This window comes from Canis lupus, chromosome 17 (assembly GCF_048164855.1).
Source record: "Canis lupus baileyi chromosome 17, mCanLup2.hap1, whole genome shotgun sequence".
NCBI lineage: Eukaryota > Metazoa > Chordata > Mammalia > Carnivora > Canidae > Canis > Canis lupus.
The window spans coordinates 56,753,767-56,770,690 of NC_132854.1; the positions used below are offsets into that span (position 1 = coordinate 56,753,767).

General features: G+C 41.2%; 1 protein-coding gene across 4 annotated transcripts in view; it reads left to right on the forward strand.

Moving 5' to 3' along the window:
- Positions 1 to 16,924, forward strand: part of LRCH1 (leucine rich repeats and calponin homology domain containing 1) — a 212,487-nt gene that overhangs the window by 89,278 nt on the left and 106,285 nt on the right. For all 4 annotated transcript variants that reach the window (XM_072783082.1, XM_072783085.1, XM_072783083.1 and 1 more), the window contains exon 2: positions 12,299 to 12,443. In XM_072783082.1, the coding sequence (XP_072639183.1) occupies positions 12,299 to 12,443 (145 nt within the window). The remainder of the gene's footprint in view (positions 1 to 12,298; positions 12,444 to 16,924) is intronic.

Consider the following 16,924-nt stretch of genomic DNA (forward strand, 5'->3'; position numbering starts at 1 on the left):
TTGGGTTGTTTCCCACCTTCTGGATATTGCAAATTAGGCTGTTGAAAGCATTTACGTTTCATAAGAAAAATGAGCCTTTCCCCTTTGAATTAGTGTGGCTATTTATTTATTTATTTGTTTTTAGTGTGGCCCATTTTAAAGATGAGTACTGTTGATGTCTCTGAGCCCAAAATTGCCTTTGAGCAAATGGGAAATGATTCACGGTGCAGTGAAACCTTAGCTAAACAGAATCGCCCCAGATGGGTCACGACAGAGAGGCTGTAACCACCCAACATGTCTTTGTTTTGAGTAACTTTACAAGAGAACGTTAAAAAAAATTACTTCCACACTTCCCTCCCATCTTCGACGGAACATCTTTAAACACAGTTTAATCCTCAAATGTGTGAACTCCTACTGGACCGTTCCAAGTTATTAGTATTCTTCTTATGTCACAACTACATTGTGCTGTTATTGGGGGGGGGGGAGCTGACACCGCATTTTAAATTTTTTAATTTAAAATACTGAAAATTTGAAGTGTAGGTAGATCTCCCTATTACTGTTCCTGGTAAGAAGTGTACTTTCTTACGGCTCTCTCTTCTTTTTCCTTATTTGTTTGTTGTTTCTGAAATGCTGTGGGGCTGGAACAGTTAATAATAGCATTTGTTAGAATTTGTGTTTAAGAGTAGAAAGCCTTTTTTAAGTGAAATGATTATACTTTGGGGCATGACTTCCGCCACGCCCCCCCCCCCCCGACCCCTGCCCATACCTATGCTGTCTTTTAAAAATCTATAACCTGATTTTTTTTCTTTTTTTTTTTTTGTAGCGGGGGAACAGTGCTTTGGATAGGAGAGGTACAATAAAGAAATCAGTTTTTGCTTTCAACATTTCAGTCATGCATTTGTTACTAAAGGCCACCTGCATGTAATGAGCTCTTTGGCACTTGCTAATAAATCACTGCACCAGGAGTCTAACCTGTCACTAGATGCTTTTGTGGCATTTGCCAAAATTAATTTCTATTTCCTATTTCCTCCTATAGCCTCAGGAAGGGAAACTTTCCAACCAGTGGATGCATTTTCCACTCAAAATACATTGCCTTCTTTTTTTTATTATTATTCTTTTATCTAAGATTTGTTATCATGAGGCATTTATGTGTATGGTGTGCTTCATGAGATTGTCAGATTTTTTTTTGAATTTTATTTATTTATTCATGATAGACATAGAGAGAGAGAGGCAGAGAGAGAAGCAGGCTCCATGCCAGGAGCCCGACGTGGGACTCGATCCCAGGACTCCACGACCATGCCCTGGGCCAAAGGCAGGTGCCAAACCACTGAGCCACCCAGGGATCCCCGAGACTGTCAGATTTTAAGCTTCTTCCCAGCCCAGGTAGTATTATTTCTTGCCAGAAATACTCAGAACCCAGCATTAGGTAGCCTAATGATAGAGACTGTTCTTAGAGGGCTTCACTCTGTGCGGGCCGCTGGTCTCAGGACTTTCAAGATCTCAATCATCTCATTTAATCCTTCCAAGAATTCAGTGGGATTGTACTGTTATTATTCTCATGTTACAGGTAAAGAAACTGAGGCATAGAGAAATGAAATAATTATTTCCAAGTCCACACAGCTGAGTGGTGGAACCAGGATTTGAACCCAAGCTGTCTAACCTCAGAACCTGCTTTCCCACTCCATTCATTCAACAAATACTTATTAAGCCCTTAGTGTATACCAGTCAACAGTGCAAAATCCCAGCCTTCCCTAGACTTACGTTCTAGTAGGTTGAGAGAGAAAATTAATGACCATAATACATGAGTAATGGTATGTTTCGTCAGGAGGTTATCTAAGTGCTAAGAAAGGGAAAAATGTAGAACAGCATGAGGAGGTTAAGAGAGAGACGTTGAAAGTTTAAATGGGCAGTCAGGGAAGGCTCATGGCTCCTACTGAGGAATTATTGAACTCCTCTCTACTGTTTGGCAAGATTTTTGTTGTTGTTGTTGATCTGTGAGAGATGTCGCCTTAGACTTTGCCCAACTCCCTCAAAACTTTCATGAACCTGCTGATCTGCTTCACTGCCTGGAGCAGCACGCCCTAACTTCAGTGCATTCCCGAATGTGCAGGTGCCCAGGAGCCCCCCCACGGGGGCTGGGTCGTGGGGCTGGGCAGGGTGTCCGTGCCAAGGGACAAGTTGAAGTGGGGGCAGTAAGATGCTGGGGGCATTGTGGAGCAGGAGGCAGGTCAGAAAGATCTTGCTGAGCTGCTTCTACGGAGCCCCCTGCCTACCCAGGTGCAAAGGGATATGGATTATCCAGAGAGGGCGGGTGCTCCAGACCGAGCTTCCACTGAGAACTGTCTCTGAACTGTGGTCCCGGCAGTGACCAAGCGAGAGCGTGGAGATGGCCAGGCGCAGAGCACCCCTCCTCAGTGTCCGGAAAGTAAGAGGCCCCGTGCTCTGGTTGCTGGGCCAGGAGTTTAGATTCACATGTGAAGGATACACATTTGACCCAGTTTTATCAAAACATCATGATCAGTGCTGAGATTCTGAAATCAAACTTCTGCAATCACATGTTTATTGTTCAGCTTGAAAAATATAGCATTTAGGTCTCGCTGGGGCTGCGCAGGGTTTTCACTTCCAGGATGAGGCCTCCTCTTCTGACCAGAAAGCAAGCCTTTGCAAACGGGGTTCCCCGCTGTACAGCCTGTCGCGCCTCTGCTTGGCGGCTGCTGTGGCTGGTAGCTCAGGATGCTGTCGCCGGGCTGCTGGCCTGGCCCTGTCCTCCGGAGGCACCACGCTCCCCTTTTACACGAAAACAGCACCGGCTTCGGATGGTGCTGACTGCACACCAGATTCCGCCCACTGTTTTTCTAGCCTCCCCGGCTTATTTTTATTCATCGGGCTACTTTATTTTAGGGATCTGCAAAGCTTGTGTTGGCCGTAGCGAGACTTCTGGTTTTATTTCTGGCTGCACAGCTTTCATGTCAGTGCTTCGATTAAGAAGCGGACGCGGGGAGGACATGGTGCTGGGGTTCTGGTTTGCTGCCCGGGTGCGTGTGCACAGAACCTGGGGTTCCCCCCCACCACCCGGGGCAGGGCTCACCTCCAGGGGGGCCGGCAGCAAAGGAGGACGGTGTCCAGCTTGGCCTGGGAAACCAGGTGCCTGTGACACATGCTCTTCTTTCTAGAAAAAGTATTGGGCACCTGCTCAGAAGTCACAGGGCTATGGGGTCACTTAACGTCTCCTGATTGGGCATCCAAAATGGATCTGCTAATTAAAAATAAAAATAAAATAAAATTAAAGTAAAATAAAATAAAAATAAAATAAAAAATAAGAGATACCCACATGATATCCCCTCTGTCACAGTCCCGTGAGGCAGAACCAAAAATAGTTCAGGGCAAGGGTCTATCGAAGTGTCACACCCATGGATTACCTTGCTCCTGCCACATTCTAGCTCTGTATCCTGAGGCAAGTTACCTAACCTCTCTGGGCATTAGTGTCCACACCTAACTGAGAGCTATAATAGCACCTGCCTCGCTAGGTCATGATGAGAAGTCAAGGAAGAAAAAAACGCTGTATTTCTATGAATGTTCTTATGATGAAAAGTCAAGAAGGAAAAAAACCCTATATTGCTATGAATGTCCATATGATGAGAAGTCAAGGAGGAAAAAAACCGTGTCCATATGATGAGAAGTCAAGGAGGAAAAGAAAAACCTGTATTTTCTGTGAATGTCCGTATGATGAGAAGTCAAGGAGGAAAAAAACCATGTATTTCTATGAATGTCCGTAATTCATAATACATAATAAGTCCCGTCCAGGTCAGATTTCTGCTGCTGTGATTGTGTCAAGAACTAGCTGAAGAGGGACTTAGAATAATAATCTAATTGACCCACGGTTAATTGTGGATCAGCTCAGGTCTCCTTTCCCAAGTTAGGATACGTGGTAAAGGTACCAGTGGGCTCTCTCCAAATCCGGCCACTCCTGGGCCCTCTAGTCTGCCCTTAGGAAAGTGCCACCTGTTGGACAGGCTGGGTTTAGGGAGGGAATCTGAGAGGTTGGATCATCTACTCAACTGCATTTCCCTTAGGATCAAGGTACTCAGCTGGGCATCCAAGGAATGCTGATTCCAGAGCCACATTCTAAAATTTATGGCCAAGGGCCTCCGGCTTCAGGGCTCTAAAAAACTTTCCTGGTGATTCCGGTGTACCAGCAAGACTGAGAAACAGTAGGCCAACATTTTATTTAGGAAACTAGCAGGCCCTTAAGTTCTACTGCTGTAGGGGTGGTACCTCTATGTATTTACAACAGAATTAGCAATAAACAATGAAAACCAATACAGAGTCTTCGTCTATATTTATCTACCTTTACAAGCTTACTGACCTGTCACTCAGAGCTTAGCGGGTCTTTTCACAGCTCCTGAGCCCCTTTGCAGCTGGTTTTGGTTGTATTGCAAGATAAAGATTCTGTTTGCCTTCTTACCACTTGCCCATTGTCTAGGAGTGCTTGTTTTTTTTGGTCTTCCTGGGTTGGAGAACCTTCTTTGCTCTCACCTTGGCCTGTCTGTAATGGTTGGCGGAGCGGCCACGCTCCTCCTTGGGCTCTGCTGCCCTCCTGGCAGGGCTGTGCCCTTTCAGAGGCCGAGTTAGAGGCTCTCACATCTGCATGCACACTGTGGACTGTCCTCTTATATATTTGATTACAACCGAGCCCTAGATTTCTTCCTCCTGTTGCTGTTCCTCCTCCCCGTCCTCCCCTTCCTCCTCCTCCTTTCTCCTCTTCTTCAAGAAGGACCAGACCTCGTTGTATTTCTTTGTTTTCCACTAACAGGAAAGATTTTGCACAAATTTGTATATGTCATTCTCCCTCCCCCACCCCCACCCCCAGTATTTATAATTGGATTATCGACTCTGGGTCATCAAAGCCAAAACACCATAATCCAGACTGGCTTCGGCCCTTCTGGACAGCTTTCCCCTGGTGCTTCTGGGTGCTCAAAGATGCAAGGTGATTTCTGCATTAGCCTGAGTCAACCACGGGAAAGCACATGTCCCTGTTCTTTTGTTTGTTTGTTTTTTTGGCACCCTTTTTCTGCCTTCCAGTAATAAAATTAATTGCAAATTAAATGATACTCAGAGACAAGTAGGAAAAGTAAGTCATATCTCTGAAAACACGTTCGAAACTCTTCAGCTAACAGAGTGCTTACGTAAGGCTGGCGTAATTAGCCGTTTAGGCCAGGATTTCTACTTACCAGGTTTCCTGTAGCTGTTTCCAGAATTGAGCCCATTAGCTGACATATTGTTTTCAGTACTTGAATTTCTGAACATGATGTTTATTCCCCTCTGGGTCTCTACACAGAACATGCTGGTTTACTTTTGATTGCATGTTGGATGAATAAAGACGCAGTGAAGATTAAGTGCCATCTCCTCCTAATACCCTCGCTGAGGGTCACATCCTGATCTTGCTGGCAATGTTCTGTGGGGAAAGAGTAGTCTCATGTGGGGAACTCAGTCGGGCCCTAGCCGTCCTTAGGTGTGGGTATGAGTGCTCTTCTCTGCGGCTCTGGGCAGGTGGCTTATGCTTTCTGAGCCTCATCTCTCGGATGGTGGGAGCACTGCTTGCGGTGGTCTAAATGAGGTGCCAGATGCAAAACCCCAGATACAGTGTGGGGCACAGTGGATGCCCTCAGTGGATGGTACCGCGATTTACTCACCTGGCTTTTAGCTCTTTATATGCACCTTTTTCCCCTCTTCAGCACAATGAGAAGAACATCTTACCTGATAGTTCATTCTGGGTTTGCTTCAGCTCACTTTTCAAATGATAAACTCCTTAAAAGTAAGCCTATGTGTTTTTCATTTCTTCAGAAACCATGGAGTGAGTGAGTGTTGATAAATAAGTCAATAATTCATCATATGGGTAATGAACTGAAATAAGAAAGGGAAGCTCTTTTTTTTTTTTTTTTTTCAGCTGTTTTTCAGCTTTGAACGTGAGCGAAGTCGATCTAGGCAACTGTTTTTATATAGGCATTGAATGAGTCTGAGCTGTGTGCAGATTTTGTGATTTTCATGTGGAAACTAGAACACGAGTGCAGGATGATAGGGAGCACGCTGCCTGGGTAGATTCTCATTCACAAAGTGGACAGGGAGCTCTGTTCATGTGGCTCCTAATGTAGGCTCAGGCCTGGCCGATGCCCGCTGCTTACACCTTGTAACTCGGTTTATAACGAATAGCCCGAGTCCTTTCAGAGCAAGGATTCTTGAAAAGATACATAGAGAACAGCAATAGTTAAAACCAAGGCTTGAAGGGGCGCCTGGGGGGCTCAGTTGGTTAGGTGTCCAACTCTTGACTTCAGCTTGGGTCATGAGATCGAGCCCCGGTCGGTTAAGCTTCTGCCTTGGGCTCAGGTCCTGGTCCCAGGGTCCTGGAATCGAGCCCCGACTTAGGCTCCCTGTTCAGTGGAGAGTCTGCTTCTCCCTCTGCCTCTGTCACCCTCCTGCCCCGCTCATGCTCACCTGCTCTCTCTCTTTTTGTCTAATAAATAAAATATTTAAAAACAAATGAGAACTAAAGGGGAGATATCAGATACAGATTAAAACAAGGGCAATTTAGGTTTTACCAGGTACACTTGGTCTTCTCTGAGCAGGCAGGACTGACAACCATCTATCTCTCCAGAAGCTCTAAGCTCTGAGCTTTGCGCACGACGCTCCTGCTCCTGGGGTATAAAGTGATCCTGCCAGGGAGGAAACCACAGAGAAGGAAAAGTGCTGGAGCTTCCCCTCAAATCTGGAGATTGTGGAGGAAGACTCTGAAATGGGGCAAGAGCACCGGACATCTGTATGGTGACTAGATGAGATGCATACATCAATCAGATCATTATTCTAGGATTTTTAAGCCAACTGTTAATGATGCTATTAGTGGTTAGCCAAGAATTAAGTATTAGCTTAATTTATAAGCTATTATATGATTTCTTTCTCCTACCATTGCATTTTCCCCCAAGTTTGAAAACAGCACTTGTAAAATTAGATTATTTGATAAGTATATAGATTTTACAATGAAAGGACAAATTTTGGGAACCCTGGGTGGCGCAGCGGTTTGGCGCCTGCCTTTAGCCCAGGGCGTGATCCTAGAGACCCGGGATCGAATCCCACGTCGGGCTCCCAGTGCATGGAGCCTGCTTCTCCCTCTGCCTGTGTCTCTGCCTCTCTCTCTCTCTCTCTCTGTGTGACTATCATAAATAAATAAAAATTAAAAAAAAAAAGGACAAATTTGTAAAAAAAAAAAAAAAAAAAAAGACGTGCCAGTATTTATGATCTGTCGGTTTGTACATTAAAACTTTTTTGTGATATTCAACTGCTGCTATAATTATGATGAAACAAAATCACTTGGATCCTGAATACTTTCTGACAGAGAATACTTGAATTCTGAATAGTTTTTATTGATTCACAGAAATCTTAGATCTGAAAAGAATGTTAGAATTTACCCAGTTGCATATACTCTAACTTTAGAGTATATGTTTTTTTCAGAAACAGAGACCTGGGAAACTGAGTAACTTTGTCAAACATCGCAGGTGGTTATAGATTTAGATTTATTGGTTATAGATTTACATCTCCATCTCTGATTGGAGCGGTTCTGTCATTGATTTGATATCCCATGATCTTGGAAAAGGTTCATAGTTACACGAGAGCATTTCTATGAAAACTCCTATATCCCCCCCCCCCTTTTTTAAAGCATTAGTGACCCTGAACCTAATAAAAACATTATTATTAAAGTAGTTATCGAAACATTCCACTTGCTGGTATCCTCGTAGCAGTTCTCAGGAGAGGTAAAGTTTTGAACATAAACTGGAACTTCAGTAGAATTTTCCTTTTGAGTTGAACCTGAAGGAAACAGCACATAAAAGTTTTCTGGGCAAATTTCCAGCATCGTAGCACATGAGGTTTGCCATGTCTCGTAAAGAGTTTCAGGAAGAAAGAATGCAAGAGACTTGTGGAATTTTTTTCTGTTGAGGTTTCTAAACGTTCATGAAAGAAGCTTGTTTTTCCCTTAATTAAGAGCGTGGGACTTCACAGCTTGCTTTGGCTTCTTAACTCTTTTCAAGTCCAACAAAATTCTGTGTGTAGAGAGAGAATAAGAAGGTTGGTAGAAAGTTGTATGTATGCACACACACACACATATGTGTTTATATACTATAGAGAATACATGCACATATATATTGAATCCATTTCTTTTTTTTTTTTAAGATTTATTTATTTATGATAGACATAGAGACAGAGAGAGGCAGAACACAAGAGGAGGGAAAAGCAGGCCCATGCCAGGAGCCTGATGTGGGACTCGATCCCGGGACCCCAGGATCGCGCCCTGGGCCAAAGGCAGACGCCAAACCGCTGAGCCACCCGGGGATCCCCTGAATCCATTTCTATGTGCAAAATCAAGTGAGCAGTGCATTCCCACTTCCAAAGGTGCAGCAGGGTGTATGGTGGTGGGATCTCCTTCCCACTCCTATCCTCTCAGCAAGAAACCCTCTTTTTAGAAACAACCACTTCGACTAGTTTTTTTTTTTTTTTTTTGCAGCTTCCAGAGATAATCCATTTAGATTTATGTATCTGTTTACAGCTATGTAAATATTCATTTAAAACCCCATGGGGATCCCTGGGTGGCGCAGCGGTTTGGCGCCTGCCTTTGGCCCAGGGCGCGATCCTGGAGACCCGGGATCGAATCCCACGTCGGGCTCCCGGTGCATGGAGCCTGCTTCTCCCTCTGCCTGTGTCTCTGCCTCTCTCTCTCTCTCTCTCTCTCTCTCTCTCTCTCTGTGGCTATCAAAAATAAATAAATTTAAAAAAAACCCAAATACAAAAAAATAAAATAAAACCACAAATACTATATACACTGTTCTGTACCAGGCTTTAAAAAAACTGTAATATGTCTGGGAGAGTGTAGCAGATTGGCTCATAGAAAGCTGCTTCATTCATTTAAATGACGGCGTAACAGCAGCACAGCATTATGGGCTATAATATTGAATATTACATCCCGCCACCTGAAATATTAATATTATGTTAATATTTATTGATGGACTTAAGTCTAGTTTTATTTATATTTATTAATAGCATATTGATATATAACCAGACTTCCACTGATGTTTAACTTGCTCTCTAGCTTTCACTCTTTCAAACCAGGCTAAAAACTATGTCATTTGCACACATAGGAGTTTAGATGAGAAGGATTTCGAGGTTGAACCAAATACGCACATGTTGTAATTTTGATCGGTTTTGCTAACGTGTTCAACATTTACATCACCAGGTCCCCAGCATTATAATGTGGTCATCTGACTTTTTGATACTCGTAGCTGCGATTCGCATTGCTGTAACGTGAGGTTGATCATTTTTTCATGTGTTTAAGAGTCATTTGTATTTCCTTTTCTGTGAACCATCTGTTCTTTTCTTTTTTCTCCCTTCCTCCTCCCTCCCTCCCTCCTGCCTTCCTTCCTTCCTGCCTTCCTTCCATCTGTCTGTCCTTTTTTTTCTGGGTTTCTGACTTATTATCACTGACTGCAGAAGCTCTTTATAGGTATAAAAAATTAGCCTTATTGGGTTTATGAATTGCAGGACTTCCCACCTGCCCCTCATTTCTTGATTGTCATTTATGTTTTCGGTGGAGCTTTGGTTTGCTTTAAAATGCCATACATTTTGTTGTAATGTGTCAAATTTATCAATCGGGTGTTAGGCCATTCATAGGAAGACTTTCTCCATTCTAAGCTAATCATTTAATTCCTCTAGAATTTATTGAGATAAAGGGGTGACGTAGGTCATCCTTTGTTTTAGATGGCTATCCAGTTTTCTCAAACTGCTTAGTGACCTTACATCTTTTCCCTGTTGACTTGAAATGTCATCTTTCCTGCACACTTGATTTCCATGTGTATCTTTGACCTGTTTGTAATCTGTTCTGCTGACTTGTTCTCACCTGCCCATCGTCCTGCCTTATGATGTGACTGTTAATGTCTAGGAGGGCGGGTGGCCCTCAGAGCACCTTTTGTTTTGAGAGATACCCTGTTATTTTTGTGTTATTTTACCACATGAACGTTAAAGTCAACTTGTATAGTAACCTCAGCAAATTAAAAAAAATACATATCTTAGAAGTGTCGTTTTTGGATTGTGAGTTCATTCTGTTAATACAAAGCTTAGAGAGAATTGACACCCTTTGAATCTTGTCCTTTTTATTTACAATCATGGGATATCTTTTCTAACCTTTATTTTTTATTGCTTAGTAGCATTTCCAAGTTTTCTTTGTATAAACTTTGCATATTTCTTGAGCTTTTCTAGATTTTTTACTTTTGTTATTATAATAAGTTAGGTTTCTTATGTTGTTTGCCTGTGTGTGTGTGTGTGTGTGTGTGTAGGCTATTTTTTAGCATCATCATTTTCCACCTTGTACCTTTTTTTGAAATAGTTTTTCTGTTGATATTTTTGGATTTTCTGAGAAAACATATTATTTGTGAATGATGATTATTTTTTTTGTTTCCAATTTTGGTTCTTTTTTTTTTTTTCCCTTATCCATGTCATTGGCTAGTATCTAGTGAACAATAGTAAGTATTAATAGTGCTAGTAATGTCTTATTTTGACTCTGCTGGTGTAATATTATTCCCAGTCATTTGAGATTCAGCAGTAAATAAAAGAATTCTCTCTCACTCATATGCGTGTGTGTGTGTCTGTAATTATATAAAGAAATAGCCAACTATTCTTTATTGAGTGATTACATTAAGAATGAATATAAATATCCTAAACCCATGTTTTGATTTATGATGATGATGTGCCGTTTAGTAAAATTGCTAGAGATCACTGAATTGTACACATAAAATAGGTCAATTTTATGATATATAAGATATACTTCAATAGGTCGTTTTTGAAAAAGAATAAATACAGTATTTTATCAGTACCTTTTAAATATCTGTGGAAGTGATCAAACACACTATTTTGCTTTTACTCTAGTTACACAGTGAATTGTTTAAATAATACGAAATCCTTATATTCCTAGAATAAGTCCTACTTACTCATAGTATGTTAATCTTTTCATGTACTGCTCAGTTTTGTTTGCTGATTTCTAAATTTAGGATTTAACATTAGTATTTAGAAGGGAGATTCATAAGTAGTTTATTTTTTGTGTACTTTCTCTGTTAGGTGTTGCTATCACCATTATACCTTATTATTTAAATAAGTATTTAGGAATTTTCCTTCTTTTGCCTTATATAGAATTGTTTAAATATTATCAGAATTGTGCCTTTAAACATGCTTAGAATTCACTTCTGAAGCCATCTAGGCCTGTTTTCGTTTACTTATGTATTTATTTCTCAGAAGGGTAGTCAGGAGGGTAGCCCTTTGACTTCGATTTCATTATAGAATCGAACTAGGTAAACTCTCTCTGTTTTTTTTTGTTGTTGTTGTTTTGTTTTGTTTTGTTTTGTTTTTTTGTTTTTAATGGAGTCTGATTCCCTAAGTATATATGACATGTTATTTACTAAACATCTTCAGGTCATACTGATTGAGTCCCTCCTGATGAAGGGTGATACGATCAATAATGTTATTGTTTTTGAGAGTGGTGGCTCTTTTCTTATATTTGGTGTTTTGTGGTATTTGGCAGTTATGCCTACCATTCCCAGACATAGATGTTAAGGACTGTGTTCCTTATTTTTGTTGTTGAGATGGTGATATTGTAAACCATGATGTGTGTTTACACCCACTGTAGACCACCATTATCATGGTCTTTGGTACACTTGGCGAAGAGAGCTCAGTTTTATTGCTGGTCATGTGGCAGACACACGGCCTGTCCTTAAGAGAGACACATTTGATCTGTCTCAGTCTTACACATTGTAAATTTCTCAGTAATCCCCATGGATAAAATATTTGTTTAGTATCTACTGTGTGTGTGTTTGCAGAGGATATAATATTCCAAGAGACAACATATGTTATGAGTGCAAAATTGAATTAAATAATATTATGGTAAAGATTATATTCAGAGATATTAAAGGATACATTTTCATGCTTGCCTTGGGGACAATGACGTTGAAATAATTTTCAGATAGAATGGAAAATAAATATTGATTCAGTCACCCTTATATCTGGCGATGATTGTTTCAGCAATATTTTTGCTTTTACAAAGGAATGGGTTAATAGGCCAGGAAGAGGAAATCAACCCTGGAGTAATAGCTACAAAAAATGAAAATGCTGATCCTAATTTAGATTATGTTTATTTTAAAACATGTTAAGAAAAAAAGTACTGATAGTTGATAATTGCATTGGATTATGTTGAAGAGTTATTGACAAAATATTCTTTCCCTTTCTCTCATAGATTTATCTAAAAACAGACTGGTCGAAGTCCCAATGGAATTGTGCCATTTCGTATCACTGGAAATTCTTAATCTGTACCATAATTGCATCAGAGTCATTCCTGAGACCATCATTAATCTGCAAATGCTGACTTACTTAAACTTGAGGTAGGTTGACTATACAGATTGTAATCAAATTCAGTGGGAAAAAAAAAAAACCCTAAATCATTGTGCTTTCATTTCTATCAGGGTGTTTGTTTCCTCTCTTTGCAATTTCTGACCACTTTTTGAAGCTAACCGCACAAAGATTATTTAAGAACTACCTTCCATGATAAATTTGTAGTGCCATTAATATTGTTTTTGATGCCCGACTTCTCTGAATGTCAATATGACAAGGTATTTTTGTTTAGTTTTGTTGTTGTTGTTGTTACAGTAATTTATATTGCATCATTTATACTTTCTGTCTCTTTGGTGTGTGGCATATTGTCTTCAGGTATTGATGTAGTTTTTGGAGGAGGAGGGCTAAAGGAAGTGAAAAAAGAACTTCAGGGCTCTGACAAATTGGAGCCTTGCTGGTCTTTGGGGGGTTTTGGACCATTGGATTTGCTACTTAGTGCAGTCTGAGCCTGTTCCCTTTAGGCCACGTGAGAAAGTTCTAGAGCGCTGAGCAACTCCAGAAAGGTATGAAGTTTGCTGTTTTTGTAACCCCATTCAATTAGGTCAGCCTTTGCTGAGGGCAGGTCAGTGGTCTGTATTGATTCTCTGATTATGCACAGCATCATGTAACATACTCATGCCCCTGAGTAGCCCTGGAGTTAAGGAAATCAGCTATTATTATAAGGCCTAGGTTTTACACTTTGTGCTGTGACTGTCAACTGCTCTGGCCAGATTTTGGTTCCTTGTCTCCTAAATCCTTGACTTGCACAGGATGTTAGGAGAGAGATAGGAACTGTTACATCAAATCTATCTCTACTATGAAAGCAAGGTGCCAAAGTTCAAGCCTGAGCAGAGCCTCTACTCATGTCAGTGGCATTACCTTGGTGTGTCAAGAGTAGCACCTGATTAGCAAGGCTTGTGCTGTGTAACAAACATGCCAAACTTTATTTTTTTAAGACTTTATTTATTTATGAGACACACACACACACACACACACACACACACACACACACACACACAGAGGCAGAGAGACAAGCAGAGGGAGAAGCAGGCTCCATGCAGGGAGCCCGACGTGGGACTCGATCCTGGGTCTCTAGGATCATGCCCTGGGCCAAAGGCGGCGCTAAACCACTGAGCCACCAGGGCTGCCACATGCCAAACTTTAAAGTGCAAAATTGCCAGTGAAAAAGATGAGCATTAACTTATGGTAGATAATGTCGATTATTTTTTAGATTTTTGTTTGTTTTAGTCAGCCACTGAGAGGTCCTCTCTTTGCTTTCTTTGCAGTAAAAAATGGGTTTCTGCTGCATTTTATTAGGTGTGCATATCCTCCTTGGGAATGAAAAAAAAAATCTTAGTCACGTTTTTAAGTGGCCTTTACTTACATTTTAAAGTGTGAATTACTATTAGCATAATCTAGACGCTTACATAGCTAACTTTCAATTCTCTGGGTTTCAAGTGCATCTGACCATTGTTGAATTTTCTTGAATAAGACAAGTCTAAACTGTTTCTGCAACAGCAGAATGTTCATTACCTTGGAATTGCCTGATGGAGTCAACATAGTGGTGTTATAGGATTTGGTTCACTATTTCCCTGAGACATCTGCCCTGTAATTCCAACCTGCATAGAGGAACTATCCCAAGAGCCTCTGCAGTCGGTGTTTACTTTACTTCTGCAGGTCTTATCCTGCTGTGACATTTTCACCTCCAGTACTCCTGTATGCTACAAGTAAGGAGATTTAACGTCACACAAAGTCCATCCACAGTGAGAAACTTTTGGGTATAGATGACATATCTCTTCTGGGATGATATAAACAATAAAATTCTACAAATGTTGAGATAATCTAATCTTAAAGTTTATAGTATGGTTTAAAAGCACTAGTACAATTGGTTTTGCTGTGATGGTTTTCATGTTGAGCTTCATGGAGAGTAGATAATAGTGCTATCTTCAGATGGTAGAAAGGACATATTGAAGTGTGGGTCCCAGGATCCTTCGAGGCAAGAACGGGGAGAGTTGTTGAGATTGATGATGCTGAAGAGGAACCATGTGGGCATATTATAAACCATTGTGTGGTGAATTCCTGGGCTACAGGAAGAAGAAAGAGATACAGGGACTGTTGACCACCCAACTCTTTAAACTCTTTAAAGGTTTCTGTCTAATTTGTTGTTTGCCTCTATCTTTTCTCCCTTTTATATAGATGGCTTTTATTTTGTGTAGATTTTTTTGCTCACATCGCAACTCTAATATTACTGTGCTTTAAAACATATTCTAAAAAAAAAAACATATTCTATAGTGTTGAATCCTGATTCTAAAGGAATTGATTACATGGAGAAAATTAAGAAAAAGTATATCTCTTACTTTTCAGGGGCATTCGTTATATCAGGGTATATGAAAAATGCATGTGTATCTTTGGGGCACCTGGGTGGCTCAGTTGGTTAGGCATCTGCCTCTTGATTTCAGTTCAGGTCATGATCTCAGGGTCCTGAGATCAGCCCTGTGTTGAGCTCTGGGCTTAGCAGGGAGCCTGCTTGAGAGTCTCCCTCTCCCTCTGCCCCTGCCCCTCCCCGCTGCACTCTCGCATGTGCTTGTGTGTGCACCCAGGCTCTCGCTTTCCCTCCCTCTGGGAAAAAAAGAAAAGAGAAATGTATGTACAGCCTCTAAACTCTCCGAAAGCCAGGTACTACATATATATATAATATATATATACACATGATATATAACATATAATACATGTATTATATATGTGTACGTGTATATATATATGTATATGTAATTATTTTTGATACCTCTTTTAAGTTTGCTTCACTAAATGTGTAACATAAAGTAGTAACATAGGGCAAGCTTTAAAGTAACCAGAAAGAGGGCAGCCCCAGTGGCTCAGCGGTTTAGTGCCTGCCTTCGGCCCAGGGTGTGATCCTGGAGACCAGGGATCGAGTCCCATGTCGGGCTCCCTGCGTGGAGCTTGCTTCTCCCTCTGCCTGTGTCTCTGCCTCTCTCTCTCTGTGTCTTTCATGAAGAAATAAATAAAATCTTTAAAAAAAAATAAAGTAACCAGGAAGATGGTCACCTTGTTCAATTGGAAAGCCTCTAACTCCTCATTTATTTGGTTCAGTGGGAGCGTGTCTTCTGAGAATCGGACCCCTGGAAGGGAGTTATTTCTCTGTTTGGTAGCGATTGGGATTGGAATGTTTGCCTAAAGGATTTATTGTAGCTTGTACAACAGAAGATGACTGTCCCCCTCTCTTTATGTGCAGATATGCAAGTATGTCTGGAAAATACCAGTGGCATCTAATGAATTGTTGACTCTTTAAGATGCTGAGTAATATCACCCGCGTGATAGTGGGGCCTGTGTGAGTGCTTCCTACCCTCAGACTCCTACCCCACTCCCAGCCACCCTCAAACTGGTGACCAGGAAAACGTTTAGAATATTGTGCTTATGCGTGCTCATGATACATGTCCCCTCAACGACATCCAGGATCGGGTGTCATGGCCTTTTCAGGTCTTTTCTGCCCCTCCGGAAAATTAAGTCAATGCAGTAAGATCGATGTCTTCTTGGGTGTGGTGAGGAGGCCTGGTGGGCTCCAGTTAACTTTAGCCTTTGGCGGAGAGCCTGCCAATCCGTTTACTTGAAAAGGAAGCCAGGGACTCGGGGTGCTGCAGACCTACTGCGTTGTAGACCTACTGAGTTGTCTTCAGTGCAGGTTTTTTTCTATGATAAAGGGGGTAATATGCCAAAGAAAGAAGCTTATATTCAAGATTAATATAGAATCAAATCATGACATGATCACCAATGTAGATGTATCGGGGAACACTGTATAAGTTTCAAAAAAGTAAAGAAAAGCTGTAAATTGCTTTTAGGTGTACACTTGAGGTATAGCTAGAACAATCTAGCATGTTCTGAGATGGCTTTAACAAATAGGCAAGTTCCTTAGGTTTTATAAAGAAGTACCTGAAATACTTTGGCTCTTCTGTGGTGCTGAGGGGTTTTTCTCTTATTTCTGTTAACTACAAATCAAGAGCCCCTAGATAAAGTAGTGCAGGGAAGCTGCTTTTCAAATTTTCACAGATTTCATGTTTCTCTACTCAAGTGTGGTCTCAATGCAATTTTTAATCTTCTCTCTTTTTTAATAAATCACACGTAGACATCACTAGTTTTGTGTGTTTCAAAGGAGGAGAGATGCCGTGTGAAGCTACTTTGAATTGATGGGAAACGTTCAGAATGGATCACCCCCTCCGAGATGTATGGAGTAGGAATGAACACCCATAAATATTTGATGGTCGTGGTGATGATGATGACAGTGAAGATGATGAGGGTGCTGGTGCTGGTGGTGATATGCCACTGCCTACACAGCCTCTTGGCTGACAGGATGTCTCAGAGATGATATCTTGAAATGTCAGAGGGCTGCTCAGTTCCAGAAATCCAGTTCCTGTCTCAGACCAGAGATGGGTCTAATGAGCACATGCAAAATAAAACTCCTCACGGCGAAATACAC